Below are 25,417 nucleotides of genomic sequence, written 5' to 3' on the forward strand. Positions count from 1 at the left end.
AATTTGAAGGGGTTTACACATACTTTTATATATACACGGTGCATTTGGAAGTATTCAGACCCCTTGACTTTTTCCACATTGTTACGCTACAGCCTTGTTCTAAAACTGATTTTTTTTAAAAATCCTCATCAATTCACACACAATAACCCACAATGGCAAAGCAAATACAGGTTTTTAGAATTATTTGCAAAAGGTATTAAAAAACCCCCGGAAATATCACATTTACATAAGTATTCATACCCTTTATTCAGTACTTTGTTAAAGCACCTTGGCAGCGATTACAGCCTCAAGTCTTCTTGGGCATGACGCTACAAGCTTGGCACACCTGTATTTGGGGAGTTTCTCCGATTCTTCTCTACAGATCCTCTGAAGCTCTGTCTGGTTGGATGGGGAGCGTCGCTGCACAGCTATTTTCAGGTCTCTCGAGAGATGTTTGATGGGGTTTCAGCCTGTGCTCTGGCTGTGCCCCTCAAGGACATTCAGAGAGTTGTCCCAAAGCCAGTCCTGCGTTGTCTTGGCTGTGTGCTTAGGGTCATTGGAAGGTGAACCTTCGCCCTCCAGTCTGAGGTCCTGAGCGGTCTGGAGCAGGTTTTCATCAAGGATCTCTCAGGTTTCCCTTGATTCTGACTCCCAGTCCCTGCTGCTGAAAAACATCCCAACAGCAAGATGCTGCCACCACCATGCTTCACCGTAGGGATGGTGCCAGGTGTCCTCCAGACGTGACGCTTGGTATTCAGGCCAGAGTGTTCAATCTTGGTTTCATCATACCAGACAATATTGTTTCTCATAGCCAGAGTCCTTTAGGTACTTTTTGGCAAACTCAAAGTGGGCTGTCATGTGCCTTTTACTGAGGAGTGGCTTCCGTCTTGCCACTCTACCATAAAGGCCTGATTGGTGGAGTGCTGCAGAGATGGTTGTCCTTCTGGAAGATTCTCCCATCTCCACAGAGGAACTCTGGAGCTCTGTCAGAGTGACCATCGGGTTCTTGGTTACCTCCCTGACCAAGGCCCTTCTCCCCCGATTGACCAGTCTGGCCGTGCGGCCAGCTCTAGGAAGAGTCTTGGTGGTTCCAAACTTCTTCCATTTAAGAAGGATAGAGGCCACTGTGTTCTTGGGGACCTTAAATGCGGCAGACATTTTTTGGTACCCTTCCCTAGATCTGTGCCTCAACACAATCCTGTCTCTGAGCTCTACAGACAATTCCTTCGACCTCATGGCTTGGTTTTTGCTATGACATGCACGGTGGAAACATCAAGGATGATCAATGGAAACAGGATGCACATGAGCTTAATTTCGAGTTTCATAGCATATGGTCTGAATACTTTGTAAATATTTTGAATAAACTTGCAAATGTGTGCCTTGTCATTATGGGGTATTGTGTATAGATTGATGAAATTAACATTTTTTAATCCATTTTAGAATAAGGCTGTAACATAAAATGTGTAAAAGGTTTAGGGGTCTGAATACTTTCCGAATGCACTGTAGTGTATGTTTGGAGACAGCACATATACACCATTTTACATTTTAGTCATTTAGCAGATGCTCTTATCCAGAGCAATTTACAGAAACAATTAGGATTAAATACCTATGACTTGGTTTGTTTGTATGTATTGCTGTGTATCATTAATCCAACCATGTGTGACTGTGTGTGTGTATGTATGCTGTGTACATAGTTGCTCTCTAAATGTGCATGTGAAACAAGTCAAATGTTTGTGCGTGTGTAGTACTGTAACCAAAAGTGTTTCACCTGCTTGTTAGTGCCAGGCCTCCTCTTTATAGTGTTGGTGTCAGTGTCTATCTCAAACACCATGCGAGGCTGGTACTCGCTCTAACAGTGAACCAGCCAGAAAGAAGGGAATCAGAAGGGAAAGAAGTGGAGGAGGAGAAGGAGGGGTTAAGCCTGGACAGGTGTAAGCTGGTTACAATGCGCCAGGAAGATGAAGGGACCTATTTGCTGCGCCCATGGGCTCTCCATACAAAATTAGTGAACTATATAGGGAACAGGGTGCCATTTGGGATATGACCGTTGTCTCTTGAACAGGTGAATGAAAGAAAGAGTTAGAAAGCAAGAAGGGGACAGGCAAGGAATCCAATAGCAGCAGGTCATCTAATAACTATACAAACAGCATTTTTACAATATCGTGCTGACCCAAACCATACCGTGCAGGTGTGGATATTTACATTTTCTTAAGTGAGCCGAGGGGCATGGTTAGCTCGCCATGTCCTGCCCAAACCAGGCTTTAAATAAGCTGTGTGTAACAAAGCAGGCTGATCCTTGGGTTAGACCATACTGTACTCAGAGAAAAGTGAGCCAGAGGAGTACAGTTTGGGTCAGAGGAACGTTTGTGTGAAAAATGTATAATAGCCAGGGCTGTGTTCATTAGGCACTTGACAGAAAATGAAAAAGAGCGTTTCATCTTAGTCCCACTTGGCAGTTTGGTGCGTAATGAAAACGTCACAGTTAGATATTCTACAAGTCTGGAACTCTATTGGAGGGATGAAACACCATTCTTCCATGAGAAATTCCATCATTTGGTGTTTTGTTGATGGTGGTGGAAAACACGGTCTCAGGCGCCGCTCCAGAATCTCCCATAAGTGTTCAATTGGGTTGAGATCTGGTGACTGAGAGACCACACACACACACACACACACACACACACACACACACACACACACACACTTTAAACCCCATATGCTCCTTTGAGACCCCTCTTTCAAAGTCAAAATAATGGTTAACTGGGCATTTTTATACATGACCCTAATCATGATGGGATGTTAATCGCTTAATTAACTCAGGAACCAGACCTGTGTGGAAGCACTTGCTTTCAATATACTTTGTATCCCTCATTTACTCAAGTGCTACCTTTATTTTGTCAGTTACCTGTAAGTCTATAGATTGGTTATATAGCTACACACATTCACACTATAAAATCAGACAAGAGTGTCAATCCAACCCTGGAAGACTAGTTAGAGAAGTAGGGAGAGGACTATGAAAGGTTATTGGGTGTTGACGGGTGGGTAGAGGACGGAAAGAGAGCAGGTAACACCCCATGTGAGGGCGACCGGGAATTGCAAGGGGGGGGTCGCCAAGTATATATTTTTTATTAAGAGTACAGATTATTGTATGGAATGATATACAAATGTTTGAGAAATATTACTTGAAAAATAAAATTGTATTGAGTAAATACAGTATTTATTGGTTTCTTTTCACTTTAATAAGAGATGTACATGCAGTGAATCGAAGGTTATTTGTTGATGTAAAATCTAAATTGACCACTGTTTTAAAATCAGTGGAGGAGGAGTGAAGGAGTGCACACTTGTAGGCAGAGAAGGGAAGAAGAGAATGGGAGCACAGCCCCGGGGCCTTACCATGAAGAGGGCCGAGTCGTCCGTGTGGGTAGAACGCCTGGAGGGGTACGTGTTCTGGCAGGGAGGAGTGGAAGAGAGGGAATGAGGACAGAACACACAGGGAAGACAGGAGGTGAGGGTGGAGAGGAGGGGGAGATAGCTAGGATATATAGCCAGGGCTCCAGACTAACATTTTCCCCTGGTGTCACTGACATTTTCAGTTGGTGGCACCAGCCCAAAAATGTGTGCCGCGTCACACAATGGAATATATTTGAGTCAGCACCTTATAAAGTCATTCACAATGCTTTATTAAAGAAGTGACAGTGCTAACAACTTTTCAGCCGAATCTCAGAGTTCTAAAACCGGACCAAAGCACTTGGGTTATGCAGAAACAGTGCCAGTAGTAGCTGGCTAACACCAGTCGGTTCGAGTCCTGAATGCTGATTGGCTGACAGCGTGGTATATCAGACCGTATACCACAGGAATGACAAAACATTTATTTGTAGTGTTCTAATTACGTTGGTAACCAGTTTTTAATAGCAATAAGGCACCTTGGGACTTTGTGATATATGGCCAATATACCATACATGAAGGGCACTTTTTGGCATTTGCTGTATGATCAACGAGAAACTCCATATTGCAAATGAACGGTCCCTTACTTGACATCCACGAATGTTTGTAAAATTTGCGGACAGCGGCAGGCCGTGCATCGGGGCCAGATCTTACGGGAAGTCATTGAACGAAGTCTCTCGGACATTCGGTTTCCGTTTCATAAAATGTTCAAATTTTGTTCATTTTTCCGCTGTCCAGGTCAATTCCATCAGATGGCGAATGGGATCTTATTGCAAATGTACAAAATATCACCAATCACAACATGGCCATTTCTCCTAAACGGAAAAGACTTTGAAAACGAAACTTGGTGAGCATAGGTTTGGCATAATGGGCAGTTAGCCCCGAACAAGATGGCGTTGAGGCCTCAACGCTTTTTGAGTTAAGGCCATTTTTCTGGGATTAAAGGTCAAAAACAAAAATAGAGCGCTAATTTGACCACTTCACGTCAAAGTACATGAACCTACGGGATTTGTGATTTTCTGTGATTTTCTGAAATAACACTCAATCATTCAACCGTCTGTAAAAAGTCAGTTCTTAACGTAAAGACTTAAAACTCAAAATTCTGTAAGAGCCTACCCCAAGGAGGATACAGTGGCTTGCGAAAGTATTCGGCCCCCTTGAACTTTTCGACCTTTTGCCACATTTCAGGCTTCAAACATAAAGATATAAAAGTGTAATTTTTTGTGAAGAATCAACAACAAGTGGGACACAATCATGAAGTGGAACAACATTTATTGGATATTTCAAACTTTTTTAACAAAAAAATTGAAAAATTGGGCATGCAAAATTATTCAGCCCCCTTAAGTTAAGTTTGTAGCGCCACCTTTTGCTGCGATTACAGCTGTAAGTCGCTTGGGGTATGTCTCTATCAGTTTTGCACATCGAGAGACTGACATTTTTGCCCATTCCTCCTTGCAAAACAGCTCGAGCTCAGTGAGGTTGGATGGAGAGCATTTGTGAACAGCAGTTTTCAGTTCTTTCCACAGATTCTCGATTGGATTCAGGCCTGGACTTTGACTTGGCCATTCTAACACCTGGATATGTTTATTTGTGAACCATTCCATTGTAGATTTTGCTTTATGTTTTGGATCATTGTCTTGTTGAAAGACAAATCTCCGTCCCAGTCTCAGGTCTTTTGCAGACTCCATCAGGTTTTCTTCCAGAATGGTCCTGTATTTGGCTCCATTCATCTTCCCGTGAATTTTAACCATCTTCCCTGCCCCTGCTGAAGAAAAGCAGGCCCAAACCATGGTGCTGCCACCATCATGTTTGACAGTGGGGATGGTGTGTTCAGGGTGATGAGCTGTGTTGCTTTTACGCCAAACATAACGTTTTGCATTGTTGCCAAAAAGTTTGATTTTGGTTTCATCTGACCAGAGTACCTTCTTCCACATGTTTGGTGTGTCTCCCAGGTGGCTAGTGGCAAACTTTAAACGACACTTTTTATGGATATCTTTAAGAAATGGCTTTCTTCTTGCCACTCTTCCATAAAGGCCAGATTTGTGCAGTATACGACTGATTGTTGTCCTATGGACAGAGTCTCCCACCTCAGCTGTAGATCTCTGCAGTTCATCCAGAGTGATCATGGGCCTCTTGGCTGCATCTCTGATCAGTCTTCTCCTTGTATGAGCTGAAAGTTTAGAGGGACGGCCGGGTCTTCGTAGATTTGCAGTGGTCTGATACTCCTTCCATTTCAATATTATCGCTTGCACAGTGCTCCTTGGGATGTTTAAAGCTTGGGAAATCTTTTTGTATCCAAATCCGGCTTTAAACTTCTCCACAACAGTATCTCGGACCTGCCTGGTGTGTTCCTTGTTCTTCATGATGCTCTCTGCGCTTTAAACGGACCTCTGAGACTATCACAGAGCAGGTGCATTTATACGGAGACTTGATTACACACAGGTGGATTCTATTTATCATCAGTCATTTAGGTCAACATTGGATCATTCAGAGATCTTCACTGAACTTCTGGAGAGAGTTTGCTGCACTGAAAGTAAAGGGGCTGAATAATTTTACACGGCCAATTTTTCAGTTTTTTATTTGTTAAAAAAGTTTGAAATATCCAATAAATTTTGTTCCACTTCATAATTGTGTCCCAATTGTTGTTGATTCTTCACAAAAAATTACAGTTTTATATCTTTATGTTTGAAGCCTGAAATGTGGCAAAAGGTCGAAAAGTTCAAGGGGGCCGAATACTTTCGCAAGGCACTGTATGTGTTCACTTTGACCTTCCTGTGCCAACCGGAAATGCCTTAAAATGGTGTCATAGGGGCTGTTTCGAAGGGTTAAAAAGGTCAGATATTTTCAAAACTTCATGTGTGTGATTAGGCAACCATCATGAACTGTAAATCAGTCATTTCTCCCAACAGGTGTCAAAGAAAAGCTCACACACACACACACACACACACACACACACACACACACACACACACACACACACACACACACACACACACACACACACACACACACACACACACACACACACACACACAAAGGATGGAGTGACACAGTGCGGGGCTTAAAGACACACAGAGCCTGCAATGGCATTACCATCATCTCTAGGCTGTGCCGAGTTCAACAAGATGCCCCGCTTGACCGTAGCTCGCTCGGTCTGAGCGCAGCGACCGTGAAAAAAAGAAGGTCCAAAATGAAGCCTGGACCTACATTTCAGGTGCTTTTGGGTGACAGCGGGAGAACCGTTAGGGTTGGAAGCACAATTGAACCTCAGGAACGTTCCTGAGGTCCTCCCGATCTGTGCAAGCCTAACCTTGACCATGTGGCATTAACCCTTAACAGTGAAAAGAAGGTGTTTACATCAAACAGTTTACAATGACTTCTGTCCCCATAGGAATACATTGCCTACTCCCCTAAATTCAACCTGAAGCCTATGTGGGTTATGTATGCCTTATGAACCGGTCTTCGATGACAATCCATCAGGCCACTATGAGGTCTACCTATGTCGATTCTAAGCTTCCAGGAGCAACCGGAAGTGGTTAAAAATCACCCTAAAAGTGTTTTGCCATACCCAACCTGCAATTTGTGAGAAATAGTGCATTCAACCCTGTGTAAATCAGTCAGTTCTTAATGTAAAGATTTAAAACTCAGGATTCTGTAAAAGCCTACCCCAATGAGGATATGTGTTTACTTTAAGCTTCCTGTGCCAACCGGAAGTGCCTTTAATTGGGGTCACAGGGGCTGTGTCGAAGGGTTATAAAAGTCACATCTTTCCAAAACTTCACGTCTGACTAGGTAACTATCATGAACTGTAAATCAGTCATTTCTCCCATCAGATTTCCAAGAAAAGCTCACACACAAACACAGCAAGGACGGAGTGACAGTGTGGGGCTTACAGACACACAGAGCCTGCAATAGTTAACTTTGTTCAAACTATCAAAGAACCGTCAGACCTAGAGCTCTGAAACTTTAGAAACCCATTCTAGAGCTCAAGTCGATAGTGAGTTATGTGGCTCTAGAAGGTACTCAGACCGAGAAACAGCCTCGTACATTTGCAATAATTTCAATTCATTTTGACCATCATGAAAATGACAACATCTAGAAAAGTCCCAGAGTAGCAAGACTAGGTGCATTGAAACCGGCTCGGCCCATAGATAAGGACCCCAGCGTTTCTGTCCGATAGCTCATTCAAGGACCCTGTAGCAACGCCCGGAAAACGTTTATTTTCAGCACCAATTAAAGTCGCTGCTCGGGCTCCAAATGACCTATCGAGCCGGAACTTGGGATTCGGGGTCGCCTCAGCTGGGCCTACACATAATGTCAGAACTGGACCCGCAACTAGAATGTAACTATGTGTTTTATGTTTTTATTATGGTTTAAAAGAGAAGGCGCTGTGAATTCTGGGCCTGCTCTGAAATATGTGATAGTTGGCTTCTAAACGAGTTGGAAAAAGTGGGTGTGGTGTCGGTTTGGTGTCAGAATGATATCTAATTGGCTGATGGACGGTGACTTGCTGGCTGACTTTTGTCCATTTGCAATATGTTTAAACAGTGATAGACCATCACCAAATTGACATTCTGAAATCAACACCAACGAGCGATGGAGAGGAACCAGAATCACTGCCCAGCCATCCCGAGTTCATCGGGCCAGTCAATTTCGCATTCCTGCAGTATTTTTGAGCATGTCAAATTCTTGATGGTAAATGCCCATTGAAACATATTGCAAATGGACAGCCGTGCACCTGGTGATTGGAATGGGTTACCAGGAGCACATTTTTAAAATTGTTTTTAATGCCTTTAGGGGGGAGCAATGGGTCTACGGTTGGGTAGGGAGCACCCCCCACCCATGCCCATCCAATAGGTGGCGCCCCTTTTCAAAAAATCGTTAAAAAAACAACAGAGTCCCACTTCTCCCTCATCATTTATGACAAATAGACCATCTAGGTTGATTCATGGCTTAACATAGTGCTATATATCATTTGGGCAGTATAAATGTCATTTGGACAGGGTTCACAGACTTTTGGGTTTGGAAAATGACTTCCTATGATCGTACATGGCAAAATGGACATAACATCCTGATTTGGCACTTTCAATACTTTCATATTGCATTTGGACATTTCTTATGGCATTTTGCAATGGTTCACTGACTTTTTACTTCGACTTTTGACTTCCTATGATTTCATATTGCAAATGGACAAAACATATGCCTTACGGACAGGTAAAAAAAAAAAATAATGACAATAAAATATGACAAAAGTATGGTCATACAGATCTTATACATGTATAATTGACCCCCCCAAACATTTAAAGAATTTCAGAAAAATGGTCCAGAAAGCACTTTAACTTCTTTGGGATAGGGGGCAGTATTTTCATGGCCGGATAAAAAAAGTACCCGATTTAATCTGGTTACTACTCCTGCCCAGAAACTAGAATATGCATATAATTAGTAGATTTGGATAGAAAACACTCAAGTTGCTAAAACTGTTTCAATGGTGTCTGTGAGTATAACAGAACTCATATGGCAGGCCAAAACCTGAGAAGATTCCATACAAGAAGTGCCCTGTCTGACAATTTGTTGTCCTTCTGTTGCATCTCTATCGAAAATACAGCATCTGTGCTGTAACGTGACATCTTCTAAGGCTTCCATTGGCTCTCTAAAGCCGCCAGAAAGTGGAATGGGGTGTCTGCTGTCTCTGGGCAAAGAACAGCAGCAGAATTTGTAAGTGGTCAGCCTGGGGACAGTGAGACTGAGATGCGCGGTCACGAGACTCCTCAATTTTTTTCTTTCAGCCTTTGAATGAATAACAACGTTGCCCGGTTGGAATATTATCGCTATTTTAGAGAAAAATAGCATAAAAATTGATTTTAAACAGTGTTTGACATGCTTCTAAGTACGGTAATGGAATTTTCCCCAATACAGCAGGGAGTTCTTACTACAATGCAACTCAAACGCCATGGATATCCCAATGGACCATCTAATCCCTGATTGACTGTGAGTGGATTACAAACCCAAATACAAACCTGGAAAACGAGCGGGAATCAGACCAAGACATCAAAAATTAAAGAACAAACTCCCCATACCCACCACCTTGCTGATCAATAGCCAGTCACTGAGGGGGAAAGCGGATGAGCTGTCAGCGAATCTGCACTTCCAACACAAATACCGGGAGGCCTGTTTGCTGTCGTTTACTGAGACTTGGCTGGATGACAGAGTCCGGGACAGGGAAGTGGAGATGGCCGGCTTCACACTGGTCAGAGCGGACCGTGATCTGATAGTCACACCGAAACATCACGGCTGGCGCGTCTGCCTGCTTTCTGTCTCACTGCGACCCTACTATCTGCCCCGTGAGTTCCCCCAATTGTTTGTTACGGTTGTGTATATTCAACCGAAAGCTAATATAACAAAGGCATCAGAGATTATTTATAATCTGTCACAGAAACTGGAATCCATCTCCCCGACGCACCCAAATTGAATTTAGGGGATTTTAACAACTGTACTTTGCACAAAGTCCTGCGCACTTACCACCAGTATGTGAAATGTCACACTAGGAAAAATAAGACTCTTGATTTGTGCTACGGGACAACACCAAATGCATTCTCTGCCACCACCAGACCTCCCCTGGGGACATCAGACCACAATGTTGTCTAACTCAGGCCAATCTACTGTCGCCTCCTGGAAAAGGAGAAACCCACAGTTAAAACTGTCCAGATCTGGAAGAACAACAGTACCACTTGTCTCCAGCCAGCCAGCAGCCTTCCCTGTAGCTCAGTTGGTAGAGCATGGTGTTTGCAACACCAGGGTTGTGGGTTCGATTCCCACGGGGGGCCAGCACAGAAAAAAAAAAAAAAATGTATGAAATTGTATGAAATGTATGCATTCACTACTGTAAGTCGCTCTGGATAAGAGCGTCTGCTAAATGACTAAAATGTAAAATGTAAATGTCTCCAGGGTGTTTTGACTGTACTATGTGGGAGGTATTTGGTCTCCAGGGGTGTTTTGACTGTGCTGTGTGGGCGGTATTTGGTCTCCAAGGGTGTTTTGACTGTGCTGTGTGGGAGGTATTTGGTCCCCAGGGGTGTTTTGACTGTACTATGTGGGAGGTATTTGGTCCCCAGGGGTGTTTTGACTGTGCTGTGTGGGAGGTATTTGAGGACAGCAGCTCTGATCTTGATGAACTCACAGATGTTTCAGACTATGAAAACGTCTGTGTTGTGCCTACTAAAACCTGTAAAATCTTCCCTAACAATAAGCCTTCGGTATCAAAAACAAATCAAAAATCACAACTTAATAGGAAGAAGGCAGTTTATGCTGAGGGTGATAGACAGGCTTTAAGAGATGTACAACGTGAGATCAAAAGACAGATACTGGTGGACAAGGAGGCATACATGCAAAGGGTGGAGAGGAGCCTCTCCTCAGGAAACTCAAGGGTGGCCTGCCATGGGATTAAATCCCTGGCTGGTGCCCCCCACATAGGCAGGGGAAAAACCATGCTGACCTTGGGAGACATGAGGGCCAGAACATGACTAATGAACTGTATGTTTTCTTCTCAAGATTTGAATCAGACAACTTTGTGTCGGAGGTCAAACAAATGGAAGCATCATTACAAATGTTTGAGAGAGTTGTTGTTAAACAGTCTGATGTTTTGAAGTTGTTCAGGGGATGTAACACATACAAAAGCCCAGGCCCAGACAAAATAAGTAGACATGTGTTAAAGCACTGTGCTGAACAATTTGCTGGTGTTTTTTGCAGACAATTTCCAATCCTCGCTCAGCCAGCAACACGTGCCAGTATTGTGGGAAAACTCAATTATACCAATTCCTAAAGCTTCTAATCCCTCTGTGCTGAATGACTACCGCCTTGTCTACCTTAGTAATGAAATTAGTAAATTGTCACCCAAAAGCTCCTCCTCAGCCCAGCAGAGGAGTTGATGATGCCATTCTTACTCTCCTCAACATGGTCTACAGACATCTAGAGGGTGTACTCTCCTCAACATGGTCTACAGACATATAGAGGGAGCCAAATCCCATGTCAGAGTTCTGTTTTTTGACTTTTCTTCTGCCTTCAACACCATCCGGCCTTACATTCTGGCACAGAGACTCATTCGGGACTTCTTAGATGGGTGGCTGGTTTTGTGGCTGTAGGACTTCCTGAGCCAACGGTCACAGCGGGTCAAAATAGGTCCCCACATGCCAGACATACGCAACACCAACACAGGCTCTCCTAAGGGATGTGTTTTGTCCCCACTCCTGTACACTAATAGTTGTACTAGTTCCCATCCTGACAGACACCTCGTCAAGTTCGCTGATGACACTGCCTTGATCAGCCTGTTGCATGATGACGAGGAACACCATGGCCCGGTCCTAGATGACTTTGTAGAGTGGTGTGAGGATTCACACTTGGTCCTCAATACCAACAAGACCAAAGAGATGTGCAGACTTCAGGAAGCGTACAATACCTACCTCTGCAACATCTGTTAGAGGTCAGAATATAGAGATTGTAGAGGAATACAAATACCTGGGTGTTCTCTTGGACAATAAGCTTCAGTGGAGTACAAACAGAGACGGTACTTTCTCAAAAAACTTTTAATGTTAATTGTACTATACTGACTCTGTTTTACAAATCTTTCATTGAGAGTATTTTAAGTTTTTTGTATTGTTTGTTGGTTTGGCAATGCCACTGTCAGCCAGAGAAATATGCTGAGAAGGATTATCATCACAGCAAGCAAGGTACTTGGACTCAAACAGACAGGCCTGGATGAGATCTTTAAGGTCAGGGCCCTCCGCAAGGCTCACAAAATCCTTTTAGACCCAAGCCACCCACTGTTCCCAGACTCTGAACTACTCCCCTCTGGGCGCAGGTATAGGGCACCCCTCGGCAGGAAAAACAGAACTAGACAATCATTTGTGCCAGGTGCGATATCCCTCCTAAATAGCTTGGGCTAATGTTCCTATCCACCCAGTAAGGCCAGCAGGCTCTTTTTATTGGTACAGTGGGGGAAAAAAGTATTTGATCCCCTGCTGATTTTGTGTGTTTGCCCACTGATAAAGAAACGACCAGTCTATAATTTTAATGGCAGGTCTATTTGAACAGTGACAGACAGAATAACAACAAAAATATACAGAAAAACGCATGTCAAAAATGTTATAAATTGATTTGCATTTTAATGAGGGAAATAAGTATTTGACCTCTTCTCAATCAGAAAGATTTCTGGCTCCCAGGTGTCTTTTATACAGGTAACGAGCTGAGATTAGGAGCACACTCTTAAAGGGAGTGCTCCTAATCTCAATTTGTTACCTGTATAAAAGACACCTGTACACAGAAGCAATAAATCAAATCAGATTCCAAACTCTCCACCATGGCCAAGACTAAAGAGCTCTACAAGGATGTCAGGGACAAGATTGTACACCTACACAAGGCTGGAATGGGCTACAAGACCATCGCCAAGCAGCTTGGTAAGAAGGTGACAACATTTGGTGCGATTATTCGCAAATGGAAGAAACACAAAAGAACTGTCCATATCCCTCGGCCTGGTGCTCCATGCAAGATCTCACCTCGTGGGGTTGCAATGATCATGAGAACAGTGAGGAATCAGCCCAGAACTACACGGGAGGATCTTGTCAATGATCAAGGCAGCTGGGACCATTGTCACCAAGAAAACAATTGGTAACACACTACGCCGTGAAGGACTGAAATCCTGCAGCGCCCGCAAGGTCCCCCTTCTCAAGAATACATATACATGCCCGTCTGAAGTTTGCCAATGAACATCTGAATGATTCAGAGGACAACTGGTGAAAGTGTTGTGGTCAGATGAGACCAAAATGGAGCTCTTTGGCATCAACTCAACTCGCCGTGTTTGGAGGAGGAGGAATGCTGCCTATGACCCCAAGAACACCATCTCCACCGTCAAACATGGAGGTGGAAACATTATGCTTTTGGGGTGTTTTTCTGCTAAGTGGACAGGACAACTTCACCGCATCATTTGACGGGGCCATGTACTGTCAAATCTTGGGTGAGAACCTCCTTCCCTCAGCCAGGGCATTGAACATGGGTCGTGGATGGGTATTCCAGCATGACAATGACCCAAAACACACGGCCAAGGCAACAAAGGAGTAGCTCAAGAAGAAGCACATTAAGGTCCTGGAGTGGCCTAGCCAGTCTCCAGACCTTCATCCCATAGAAAATCTGTGGAGGGAGCTGAAGGTTCGAGTTGCCAAACGTCAGCCTCGAAACCTTAATGACTTGGAGAAGATCTGCAAAGAGGAGTGGGACAAAATCCCTCCTGAGATGTGTGCAAACCTGGTGGCCAACTACAAGAAACGTCTGACCTCTGTGATTGCCAACAAGGGTTTTGCCACCAAGTACTAAGTCATGTTTTGCAGAGGGGTCAAATACTTATTTCCCTCATTAAAATGCAAATCATTTTATAAAATTTTTGACATGCGTTTTTCTGGATTTTTATTTTGTTATTCTGTCTCTCACTGTTCATATAAACCTACCATTAAGATTATAGACTGATCATTTCTTTGTAAGTGGGCAAACGTACAAAATCAGCAGGGGATCAAATACTTTTCCCCCCCACTGTATGTAATCATACCAGTGGCGGCAGGTAGCCTAGTGGTTAGAGCGTTGGGCCAGTAACCAAAAGGTTGCTAGATCGAATCCCTGACAAGGTAAAAATCTGTCCTTCTGCCCCTGAACAAGGCAATTAACCCACTGTTCCCCGGTAGGCCGTCATTGAAAATAAGAATTTGTTCTTAACCGACTTGCCTAGTTAAATAAATGTTAAATAAAAACGAACTATTATGAAAGTTGTATTGTCAATTTGTTTTGTATTTAAATGTCACTTGTGTACATGACACTAACAATTTCCCCACGGGGACAATAAAGTCAGTAAAGTAATGGGTAGGCTACATGTTGATTTTCTTGTTAAAATATTGGCTTAGATACGTTTCTGTTTTCTCACTTCCGTCTGTAAAATCAGCTGTTAATATTAAATAAATTGTAATAACTACATTACTTCTGTTGTCATTTATAATTAGTGTATTTTTTACTTGTATTGTTGTGTTATGTTGTATGAGAATGTTGTAACAACAATGGAAATAATAATGTGTTTTAAGTGAGAAGTAGGCATTGGTCTGAAGCAGGAAGACAATTCACATGAGTACCACAATGCCTACTAAACCAATGCTAAGCAATGTAGCTAGCTAACGTTACAGCCCGTACCTTATGCATAGACTCAGTATGCATTGACTCAGTACACTCCCTCTGTCAATGCAATTTTATTTTTGTCATAATCCAAATTTACGCTGACTGGTTAACAGTGTCAAGTTTGTTTTCAATGTATTCCCGAAAACTTGAAGTCGCCATCCAAGTAAAAAGTAGTCAGGGGTGTGCAGGTGCACCCAGGACAGGTTAAACACCAACATCATTGCTTGCTTAAACAACCTTTGCGCAGTAAAAATAAAAAAAAATTCCAGTACACAACTTTGACCTACTTCAGTAGCTATGTTGATCTACTGTACTTCAAACAATGTGTAAGCAGGTTGCTTAGGATTCAAACCTTCTCAAACAGCCTAATTCATACTCTTAGAGGAGGTGCTTCCACAATAATGTGATTTGCACTACATCTAGGGCTGTGGAGGTTACAGAAATCAGCAATGCAGACAGGCTCTATAGACCTCTATATACAGTGCATTCAGAAAGTACTCAGACCCCTTGACCGTTTCCACATTTTGTTACGTGTAAATGTAGATGTTCAAAAGGTGCGCATCAGCGTCTTGTTTGTGTGGATACCTGGAAATGTTAAACGTGTTGATGTTAATTAACAGCAAATTACGTGAGACAGGCAGCTTTTGCATGACAACCAGCTGACAAGATTTTATGACCGCCACAGCCCTAGATGTGGTACAAATCACATTACTGTGGGAGCACCTCCTCTTAGAGCATGAATTAGACTGTTTAAGAAGGTTTGAATCCTAAGCAACCTGCATACACATTGTTTGAAGTACAATAGACCAACATAGCTACTGTAGTAGGTCAAAGCTGTGTGCATGGGTGGAGCTCATGTGAATTTCCTTTCATTTTCCGCTTAAGACCAATGCCTACATCTCACTTAAAACTTAGTTTGTAATCATATTATAGGCCTAATTCAATTGGGGATTATTCACCACATGGGGAAGTGGAAACTCAAAACACATAAGCTTGGTCGCTAATTCTACATATAACACCTACTGATTATAGCCATGTATTAATATAACAGTAAATGTCCCCCATAAAACTGCAATGAGGCGTAGTGCAGTTATGATGGCCGATGTGCAATTTCATGTGCTCTGTATTTCAAAGCCATATCAGACATCGTGATTGTAAAACAGTGTGCTTTGAGCTCAATATTAAAAATTATACCTACAGAAAGCTGAGACCCTCCTCTCATTAATATGGACAACTAGATGTTTCCAAAGTAGTTTTTCCACGCAATTGTATTTTGAAATGTTTTACAATCACAAGGGGCCCACACAAGGGGGTAGAACGAGTGTGAAGCTCGCTCATTACAGCAACCGGCCAAAACGAAACAGGCAGGCACAGCAGCAGGGCAGACATTTTTATTATGAATCATGAGAATAATTCACTTTGCTATTTAACAAATTCATGGTTTTATCCACCCCAAAAATAGGACGTTTTGATTGAGGTGACCAGCTAGAATGTGCAGCTCGAACCAGTGCGACCAATAAAAAAATGTAACTGGCACAGCAAAGTTAAAGGGTGGCAAAATGTGACTAAATGGTGGCAGTCTGAAGCCCAGCATTTAGCACAGATTTTTTAGAGTAGGGACAAAAAAAAAAAAAACACATTGCTGGGATCGTAGAGGTTTTGCCTTCACCCTCAAGAATCAGTGATGGTATAACTGGAGAGGGGAGGGAGGGTGAAGGAAGGGACGTGACCACAATAGGAGCAAAAGAGGGATGATGCGTGTGTGTGTGTGTGGGGTGAGGTGGAGGGTTAATGGAGGACAATTGAAAGGGGGATGAGATAGAATGCATGGGAGGAATGGACACAGGGAGGAATGGACACCAGACATGACTGCTGAAGACAATGCGTGGTCATGTTTACGGAGAGCCCCTGTGAAATTGTATTAAATCCTAGTTATACCTTGAACCTTCCATGCCAACACACATTAACTCACCATGGAGAAACCTTCAGAGACAGAAAACAAAGTCGAAGAGGAAAGAGAGGGAGGGAGAGAAGAGAACTGTGGGGACTTACCTCGTTCTCTGTGGGACTCAGCTTGGTAGGGCTTTGATATGCTTTGTGCTGTAGAAACCGAGAAGAGTCTCAGTAACACAGAGCTCTCCAAAAGTCAAAATGTTTTTTTTAAGCTCACAACTCAAGCTACTTGGATTTGAGATCAGATAATGAAGCGCTAGAGAATGTCACTTTCAATTGAGGTCATTCATATTTATCTTTAACATTTTAAAAACATGAAGACTACTATAGATACATACACATCATGTGTCAGCACTCTATCGTCAAGTCACCACACAGTGATACAAGAGCAAGACATAAATCAACAGAATAAAAATGAATAGTAGTCGGAGGAACCTTGACGTAGGTCATGACGGTGTCCCGCTGCACTGATCGCGACTTCTGCCTCTCCTCCTCGTACCGCAGGGCGGCCAACTGGGCCATCCTCCGCACACGCTCCACGCCCCCGCACGGACCAACCCTGGCCACTGACCCTCTCTGAACACAGGGAGAGAGGGAGGGGGGAGAGAGAGGAAGAGGGAGGAAAGAAAACAAAGAGAGGAGAGAAAGGAAGGAAGATAGCAGAGGGAAACAGAAAGACGGTGAGGAGGCGGCATGAGGAAGAGAGGAGAGGAGTTGAAAAGAGGCGGTATCGACATTTAGACTCAATAAATCACGTTTTAAACCATGAAAGTAATTGACGTAGTAATAATCAGTATTGGAAGCTGTACACAGCATTTAGACACACTTGGGTTACCTGATTAGAGGCAGAAGAGGCTGGATCATGTGCAGTCCTGAGGGAGGGGGGTGGGTGGGAGACAGATGGGGGAAGGGGGGGGGTTAGATGTGTAATCTAACTCAACACAGATTAGATATCTTTATTTAGACTGGAGATTTTATGGTCTGCTGGGCACAGTAATTTCTTGAGTCCAAAAACATTTGTGAAAAACTGAACAGAGACACGACAACACAGACTGAGAATCTGCCAAAGAGCTGGACTGAGTTATACGTCATATACAGCACTGTTATAGGCAATATTCCTTCAAAACATTTTCAGCACTGACTGAGCAAATTTCAGGTCTGCTGAGCGCAAACTTGAACTTGTGAAAATTCTGTGCAACTTCCAGTACGCATTTACTGTGAACACTGAAGCTGTACCCACTTTAAGTTACAGTTTTAACATTGGCCATGTACAGCGGCTTGCAAAAGTATTCACCCCCTTGTCATTTTTCCTATTTTGTTGCATTACAACCTGTAATTTAAATGGAATTTTATTTGGATTTCATGTAAATGGACATACACAAAATAGTCCAAATTGGTGAAGTGGAATGAAAAAAATTTAAAACGGGAAAGTGGTGTGTGCATATGTATTTATCCCCTTTGCTATGAAGCCTCTAAATAAGATCTGGTGCAACCAATTACCTTCAGCAGTCAAATAATTAGTTAAATTAAGTCCATCTATGAGCAATCTAAGTGTCACGTGATCTGTCACATGATCTCAGTATATATACACACACACACATGTTCTGAAAGGCCCCAGAGTCTGCAACACCACTAAGAAGCACCACCAAACAAGCAGCACCATGAAGACCAAGGAGCACTCCAAACTTGTCAGGGACAAAGTTGTGGAGAAGTACAGATCAGGGTTGGGTTATAAAAAAAACGGAGCACCATTAAATCCATTTTTTTTAAATAGAAAGAATATGGCACCACAACAAAGCTGCCAAAGCCACCAAAACTCACAGAACAGGCAAGGAGGGCATTAATCAGAGAGGCAAACAAAGAGACCAAAGATAACCCTGAAGGAGCAGCAAAGCTTCACAGCGGAGATTGAAGTATCTGTCCATAGGACCACTTTAAGCTGTACACTCCACAGAGCTGGGCTTTACAGAAGAGTGGCCAGAAAAAAGCCATTGCTTTAAGAAAAAAAATAAGCAAACACGTTTGATGTTTGCCAAAAGGCATGTGGGAGACTCCCCAAACAAATGAAAGAAGGTACTCTGGTTAGATGAGACTAAAATTGAGCTTTTTGGCCATCAAGGAAAACGCTATGTCTGGCACAAACCCAACACCTCTCATCACCCCAAGAACTACATCCCCACAGTGAAGCATGGTTGTGGCAGCTTCATGCTGTGGGTATGTTATTCCATCGGCAGGGACTGGGAAACTGGTCAGAATTGAAGGAATGATGGATGGAGCTAAATGCAGGGAAATTATTGAGGGAAACCTGTTTCAGTCTTCCAGAGATTTGAGACTGGGACGGAGGTTCACCTTCCAGCAGGACAATGACCCTAAGCATGCTGATAAAGCAACACTCGAGTGGTTTAAGGGGAAATATTTAAATGTCTTGGAATGGCCTAGTCAAAGCCCAGACCACAATCCAATTGAGTATCTGTGGTATGACTTACAAGATTGCTGTATACAAGCAGAACCCATCCAACTTGAAGGAGCTGCAGCAGTTTTGCCTTGAAGAATCCCAGTGGCTAGATGTGCCAAGCTTAGAGACATACCCCAAGAGACTTGTAACTAATTGCTGCAAAAGGTGTCTCTACAAAGTATTGACTTTGCGGCGGTGAATAGTTTAGCACGCTCAAGTTCAGTTTATTTAGTCTTATTTCTTGTTTGTTTCACAATGAAAAAATATTTTGCATCTTCAAAGTGGTAGGCATGTTGTGTAAATCAAATGATACAACCCCCCCCCAAAATCAATTTTAATTACAGGTTATAAACTACCAAATTAGGAAAAATGCCAAGGGGGGTGAAACCTTTTACAAGCCACTGTAGACTACTGTGGCTATTTGATCATAATGTAGGCCTACCAGAGTGGCCTACTATCAAAAACAATGGAGACAATGCATCCCATAACATTTCAGCATGGAAATAGCTGTTCTATCATTCAGCCTACAGTAGAAGCCAAAGTGTGATGATTCAATATAGGCCTACATTCCATGAGAATGGAAAATAAAACACAGGGCTTGACATTAATCTGTTTATCCACTTGGTAAACAGACGAGGTGACTTACAATGTTGTTTCATGCAAGAAACCACCTTACAAAATAAAATGCTTTATTATTTCCATACCATTATCACAGAGAATCGGACAAATTATGCTAACCTCTGCCTATTGACTATTTTAAGACAAAAAAAGCTCTTTACCTGACTCGCTTTTCAAAGATTTCTAGAAATATACACGTTTTGTACTCTTGTTGGAAGCAATCACTCCCCTATTGCTGATTACAAATGATCTATAACTGGGCTAATAACTCACTAACTAGCAGGACATAAACATAATGTGCACACGTGGCTACATGCAGCTCTCGCTTTGATTTCAAAACAAGCGACCGCTCATGCTGTAAACACGGTCCAGTTCAAAGTAAATGGCACAGATCCATAAATGGCAATGGTCTATTCGCATAAATACCTAATGCAGCTCTGATTGTTTTTGCCACACCAGTCTGTGTAAAGTACGGGTTGAGAAGAGTATGCCAACACAATAAAATCCTACTCCGATGCTTTCTGCCTACAACAAAATGTCTTGCATGGTTTATTCTGTTTCGGTACGTTGCGTTGAAAGTGTAATATTGCGTTGATTCGATCACAATTGCCACAGTAAAGGGAAACGTTGATAGTGTTAACAGGGAAAACTCTACAACAGTGGTCAACAACCTTTTCTGAGTCAAGATCACCGAGTCAAAATGCAAGCAGAGATCCACCGCTTAGATTCTTTTTTGCATGACTTAAAAAGCGTAAGCCTACGCAACATTAACCAATTAAAAACAGTTCTGTAGCAATGAGGTTTGTACAGTAAACTAATGGCCCAATACATTATCACTGCATATTATCTTTGCTTGAATTTCCCTGGCAATGAATGCATTCCTGTTCGGGGTAAATGTTTTAAAATTATATTTCAAAATTTAAGGTAGGCTATATGATCACACCGGTGATAGATCCGTTGTTGTATTACTTGTGAAGCCCAAGTGAGTGAGCATACATTTAAATAATAATACGCTTTTTATTTTACTGGGCTGATGATGCCTGCATCTGATGGTCAGTCTCAGCGGAGGGAGAGAGCAGCAGACTGAGGGGTCCGTCTCTCAACATCCCTCCGCTTTCCCTTTCCTCCACTGACACTGACCAAAAAGGGACACCGTCTTCCAGCTGATGGCGAAACTCGACTCGAACCGCATTATTTCTGCCTCATGCACAAATTCATGTTGTTTCTCCTATGAACAGAGAAAGTGAAATATTCCTCGATATTATAAAAGACCCAACGCAAGTTTATAGATACACTTTCCTACTCATTCATTACTGCTGCTGTGCTGGTTGTAGATATGAGTGGAAATAGGAAGAAAGTGGATTATATGGCTTATAAAAGTGTTGAATACAAAGTGTTGACAATGCTGAAAAATAACTTAAACATGAACTCACTCATAAAAACAGCAGCTCTTTGCTGTATTCGTTGAGTCTCTCTGTAGTCATGGTTTTAAACATTTTGAAATCTCACAGTATCAACTTTGCTGTAGCTTTCTTTTATGCTTTACTGCAGACACGGTCATCTGAGCCATCCGATTGGCCAGCGGTAGGCCTATAGTGCACTTGGCTTGCCCTCTGGGCCCACCGGGAAGGCAGAGATTGTAATGTCAGACACATGAAATGGATCAAAATGGCAACAGTTTGCCTACACGGCGCGTAGGGCAGCTGAATCAGGTGCACCTATCCGGACAACAACCCGTGACAAAAAATAAATAGGAACACTGACGAATAAAAGAAAAATAATCTTCCAATGGCATTGAGTAGTGCACCACATCAGTCACTGGCTTCATCAATAAGTGCATTAATGACATCGTCCCCACAGTGACTGTACGTACATACCCAACCAGAAGCCATGGATTCCAGGCAGCATCCTCACTGAGCTAAAGGATAGAGTTGCTGCTTTCAAGGAGCGGGACTCTAATCAAGAAGCTTATAAGAAATCCCGCTATGCCCTCCGACGAGCGATCAAACAGGCAAAGCATCAATACAGGACTAAGATTGAATTGTACTACACCGGCTCCGACGCTCGTCGCAAGTGGCAGAGCTTGCAAACCATTACAGACTACAAAGTCTGAGCTGCCCAGTGACACAAGCCTACTAGACGAGCTAAATTACTTCTACAGAGGTTCCTCCTTTAAAAGTCGCTTCATACAGCAGCACACCTTGCGGGCTGCTGCAGCATTCTGTGGCATGTTATTCAATTGTCAGAAATATTTTCTGTTAATGCAAGTTAGTGCTAGTTTTACCACCAGAGGGCATCTTTGAGAAGCATTTGAAAGTCTACCATGTTGGTATTACAAGATAATTTAAAACCTTTTTTGTAATAACATAGTATATGGGATTGATTTTAAGAAATGTGGCTTAATTAATTCAATTAATATTATGGTGTTTCTATTGTGAGAAAAAAGAAAAAGAAAACCCTTAGGATTTCCGTTAGGATGGAATCGAAAATATGGCACTATACAACGTGACGGTCAGGAGTGGGCTACAGCAAAAGAGCATTGGAGGACTCTAAAGTGTTTACCTTCATTAGACAACTTTGTTCCAATATTCCTGTAAATCAGTGATATTTATTGCCATAGTAATTCGTTATAGATCCATAACTAAATCAACATCTGCATTTTGAAATAGTATTTATCATTATTTTATTTAACGAAGCATAAAGATGCTGATGAAGAAATACAGTACTGTACAGTATATGCTTTTACATTTGGATAATAAAGCATTTAGAAGATAGAAGCCGCCTGCATTTGTTTATTAGGCTACTGTGCAGTCTGACAAGTAAACATAGCCTTTAGTACATACTGTAGTAAACATGGGAAAGTGCCTAATTCCTAACATAAGGGAGAGCAGGCCATGTCCAGTCTCACTCGGTGACCTCAAGTACTCATTAACTCTTTCTTTAATGCTTTTTCGGGTTGCATCAGTCATGGACAGAAACTTCTGAGACACAGTATTAATGATGAACACCCGGAGGTTCACTGGTAAGCCACATGTGCCTCGGGATTCATCCCAGTTGGTATTCTGTGCCCACTCGTGGTATCTCTCTTCGGTTACACATCCTTGGAATAGCAGAACAGCATAACGGCCCAGACAGCCCTTGCTGTGCCTGGTGAGCAGTTGGTCAATTTCTGTTGTCAGAAGAGGAATGGAAATGTCAGGGTGAACCGATGACCTGATGAACCCGCCAAGTATGTTGACTCTGCCTGTCGGAGGTGGAGTTCCAGAGCTCACAGGTGTGCCTGGCATGGACTGTGACTCCATCTCGTTCCTCGCCCTCTTCAACACGTCATTCTCCGCCTGGCTCTGGACCAATGAATATTTATATTATTGTACCTAATGTTGGCCGTTAGGCTAAATGTTTGTTTTTGTGGAGCAGGTTGAGATCACAACCAACAAACTATCACGCTCCAAACACACCAAGACAGTCGTGAAGAGGGCACTACAAAGCCTATTCCCTCTCAGGAGACTGAAAAGATTTGTCATGGGTCCTCAGATCCTCAAAACGTTCAACAGCTGCACCATCGAGAGCATCCTGACTGGTTGCATCACTGCCTGGTATGGCAACTGCTCGGCCTCTGACCGCAAGGCACTACAGAGGGTAGTGCGTACAGTCCAGTACATCACTGGGGCCAAGCTTCCTGCCATCCAGAACCTCTATACCAGGTGGAGTCAGAGGAAGGCCCTAAAAATGGTCAAAGACTCCAGCCACCCTAGTAATAGACTGTTCTCTCTGCTACCACACAGCAAGCGGTACCGGAGCGCCAAGTCTAGGACCAAAAGGCTTCTTAACCTGTTAGGGCTAGGGGGCAGTATTGACACGGCTGGATAAAAAACGTACCCGATTTAATCTGGTTACTACTCCTGCCCAGTAACTAGAATATGCATATAATTATTGGCTTTGGATAGAAAACACCCTAAAGTTTCTAAACCTGTTTGAATGGTGTCTGTGAGTATAACAGAACTCATATGGCAGGCCAAAACCTGAGAAGATTTCAAGCAGGAAGTGGCCTGTCTGAGAAGTAGTGTTTCATCTTGGCTCTTTTTATTGAAGACTCAGGATCTGTGCAATAACGTGACACTTCCTACGGCTTCCATAGGGTCTCAGAGCCCGGGAAAAAGCTGAACGATATCGAGGCAGGCTCTGGCTGAAACACTTTATCGCTTTTGGCAAGTGGCCACTCAGAGTACTATGGGCTTAGGCGCGTGCCCACTTCGACCGAATGCTTTCTTTTCCTTTGTCTGTTTACCTAAAAGCAGATTCACGGTCGGAATATTATCGCTTTTTTATGAGAAAAATGGCATAAAAATTGATTTTAAACAGCGGTTGACATGCTTCGAAGTACGGTAATGGAATATTTAGATTTTTTTGTCACGAATTGCGCCATGCTCGCCACCCTTATTTACCCTTTAGGATAGTGTCTAGAACGCACGAACAAAACGCCGCTGTTTGGATATAACGATGGATTATTTTGGACCAAACCAACATTTGTTATTGAAGTAGAAGTCCTGGGAGTGCATTCTGACGAAGACAACAAAGGTAATAACATTTTTCTTATAGTAAATCTGACTTTGATGAGTGCTAAACTTGCTGGGTGTCTAAATAGCTAGCCCTGTGATGCCGGGCTATCTACTGAGAATATTGCAAAATGTGCTTTCACCGAAAAGCTATTTTAAAATCGGACACATCGAGTGCATAGAGGAGTTCTGTATCTATAATTCTTAAAATAATTGTTATGCTTTTTGTGAACGTTTATCGTGAGTAATTTAGTAAATTCACCGGCAGTGTTCGGTGGGAATGCTAGTCACATGCTAGTCACATGCTAATGTAAAAAGCTGGTTTTTGATATAAATATGAACTTGATTGAACAAAACATGCATATATTGTATAACATAATGTCCTAGGGTTGTCATCTGATGAAGATCATCAAAGGTTAGTGCTACATTTAGCTGTGGTTTGGGTTTATGTGACATTATATGCTAGCTTGAAAAATGGGTGTCTGATTATTTCTGGCTGGGTACTCTGCTGACAATCTAATGTTTTGCTTTCGTTGTAAAGCCTTTTTGAAATCGGACAGTGTGGTTAGATTAACGAGAGTCTTATCTTTAAAATTGTGTAAAATAGTCATATTTTTGAAAAATTGAAGTTATAGCATATCTAAGGTATTTGAATAACGCGCCACAGGATTCAACTGGCTGTTGAGTAGGTGGGACGCAAGCATCCCACCTAGCCCATAGAGGTAAACAGCTTCTACCCCCAAGCCATAAGACTCCTGAAGAGCTAATCAAATGGCTACCCAGACTATTTGCATTGTTCCCCCCCTTCTATACTGCTGCTATTCTGTTTATTATCTATGCATAGTCACTTTAACTCTACCTATATATACATACATATTACCTTAATTACCTCAACTAACCAGTGCCCCCTGTACCGGTACCTGTGTATAACCTCGCTACTGTTATTTTACTGCTGCTCTTTAATTATGTTATTTTTTACTTATCTATTTATTACATAACACTTATTTTTCTTAAAAGTGCATTGTTGGTTAAGGGCTTGTAAGTAAGCATTTCACTGTAAGGTCTACACCTGTTGTATTCAGTGCATGTGACATAACATTTTGATCTGAAGTTCAAATCTCGTGCTTCTCTCTGTGGGCTGATATTTCTGCGCGGCAGTCTTGGGAGTACTGTTCGTGTGCGCAGTTTAGAGGGAACATTGGTTATAGGT

General features: G+C 42.6%; 1 protein-coding gene across 5 annotated transcripts in view; it reads right to left on the reverse strand.

Annotated features, from left to right (window-relative positions):
- The window catches only part of LOC106612433 (DISP complex protein LRCH3), a 96,650-nt gene that overhangs the window by 18,030 nt on the left and 53,203 nt on the right, over nucleotides 1-25,417 (reverse strand). For 3 of the 5 annotated variants that reach the window (XM_045724316.1, XM_014213549.2, XM_014213548.2), the window contains exons 11-14: nucleotides 17,414-17,450; nucleotides 17,014-17,154; nucleotides 16,678-16,725; nucleotides 3,370-3,423 (exon numbers count right to left, since the gene is read on the reverse strand). In XM_045724316.1, the coding sequence (XP_045580272.1) occupies nucleotides 3,370-3,423; nucleotides 16,678-16,725; nucleotides 17,014-17,154; nucleotides 17,414-17,450 (280 nt within the window). The remainder of the gene's footprint in view (nucleotides 1-3,369; nucleotides 3,424-16,677; nucleotides 16,726-17,013; nucleotides 17,155-17,413; nucleotides 17,451-25,417) is intronic. The other 2 variants (XM_014213552.2, XM_014213551.2) reach the window with 1 other exon arrangement.

Source organism: Salmo salar, chromosome ssa09 (genome assembly GCF_905237065.1).
Source record: "Salmo salar chromosome ssa09, Ssal_v3.1, whole genome shotgun sequence".
Classification (NCBI taxonomy): domain Eukaryota; kingdom Metazoa; phylum Chordata; class Actinopteri; order Salmoniformes; family Salmonidae; genus Salmo; species Salmo salar.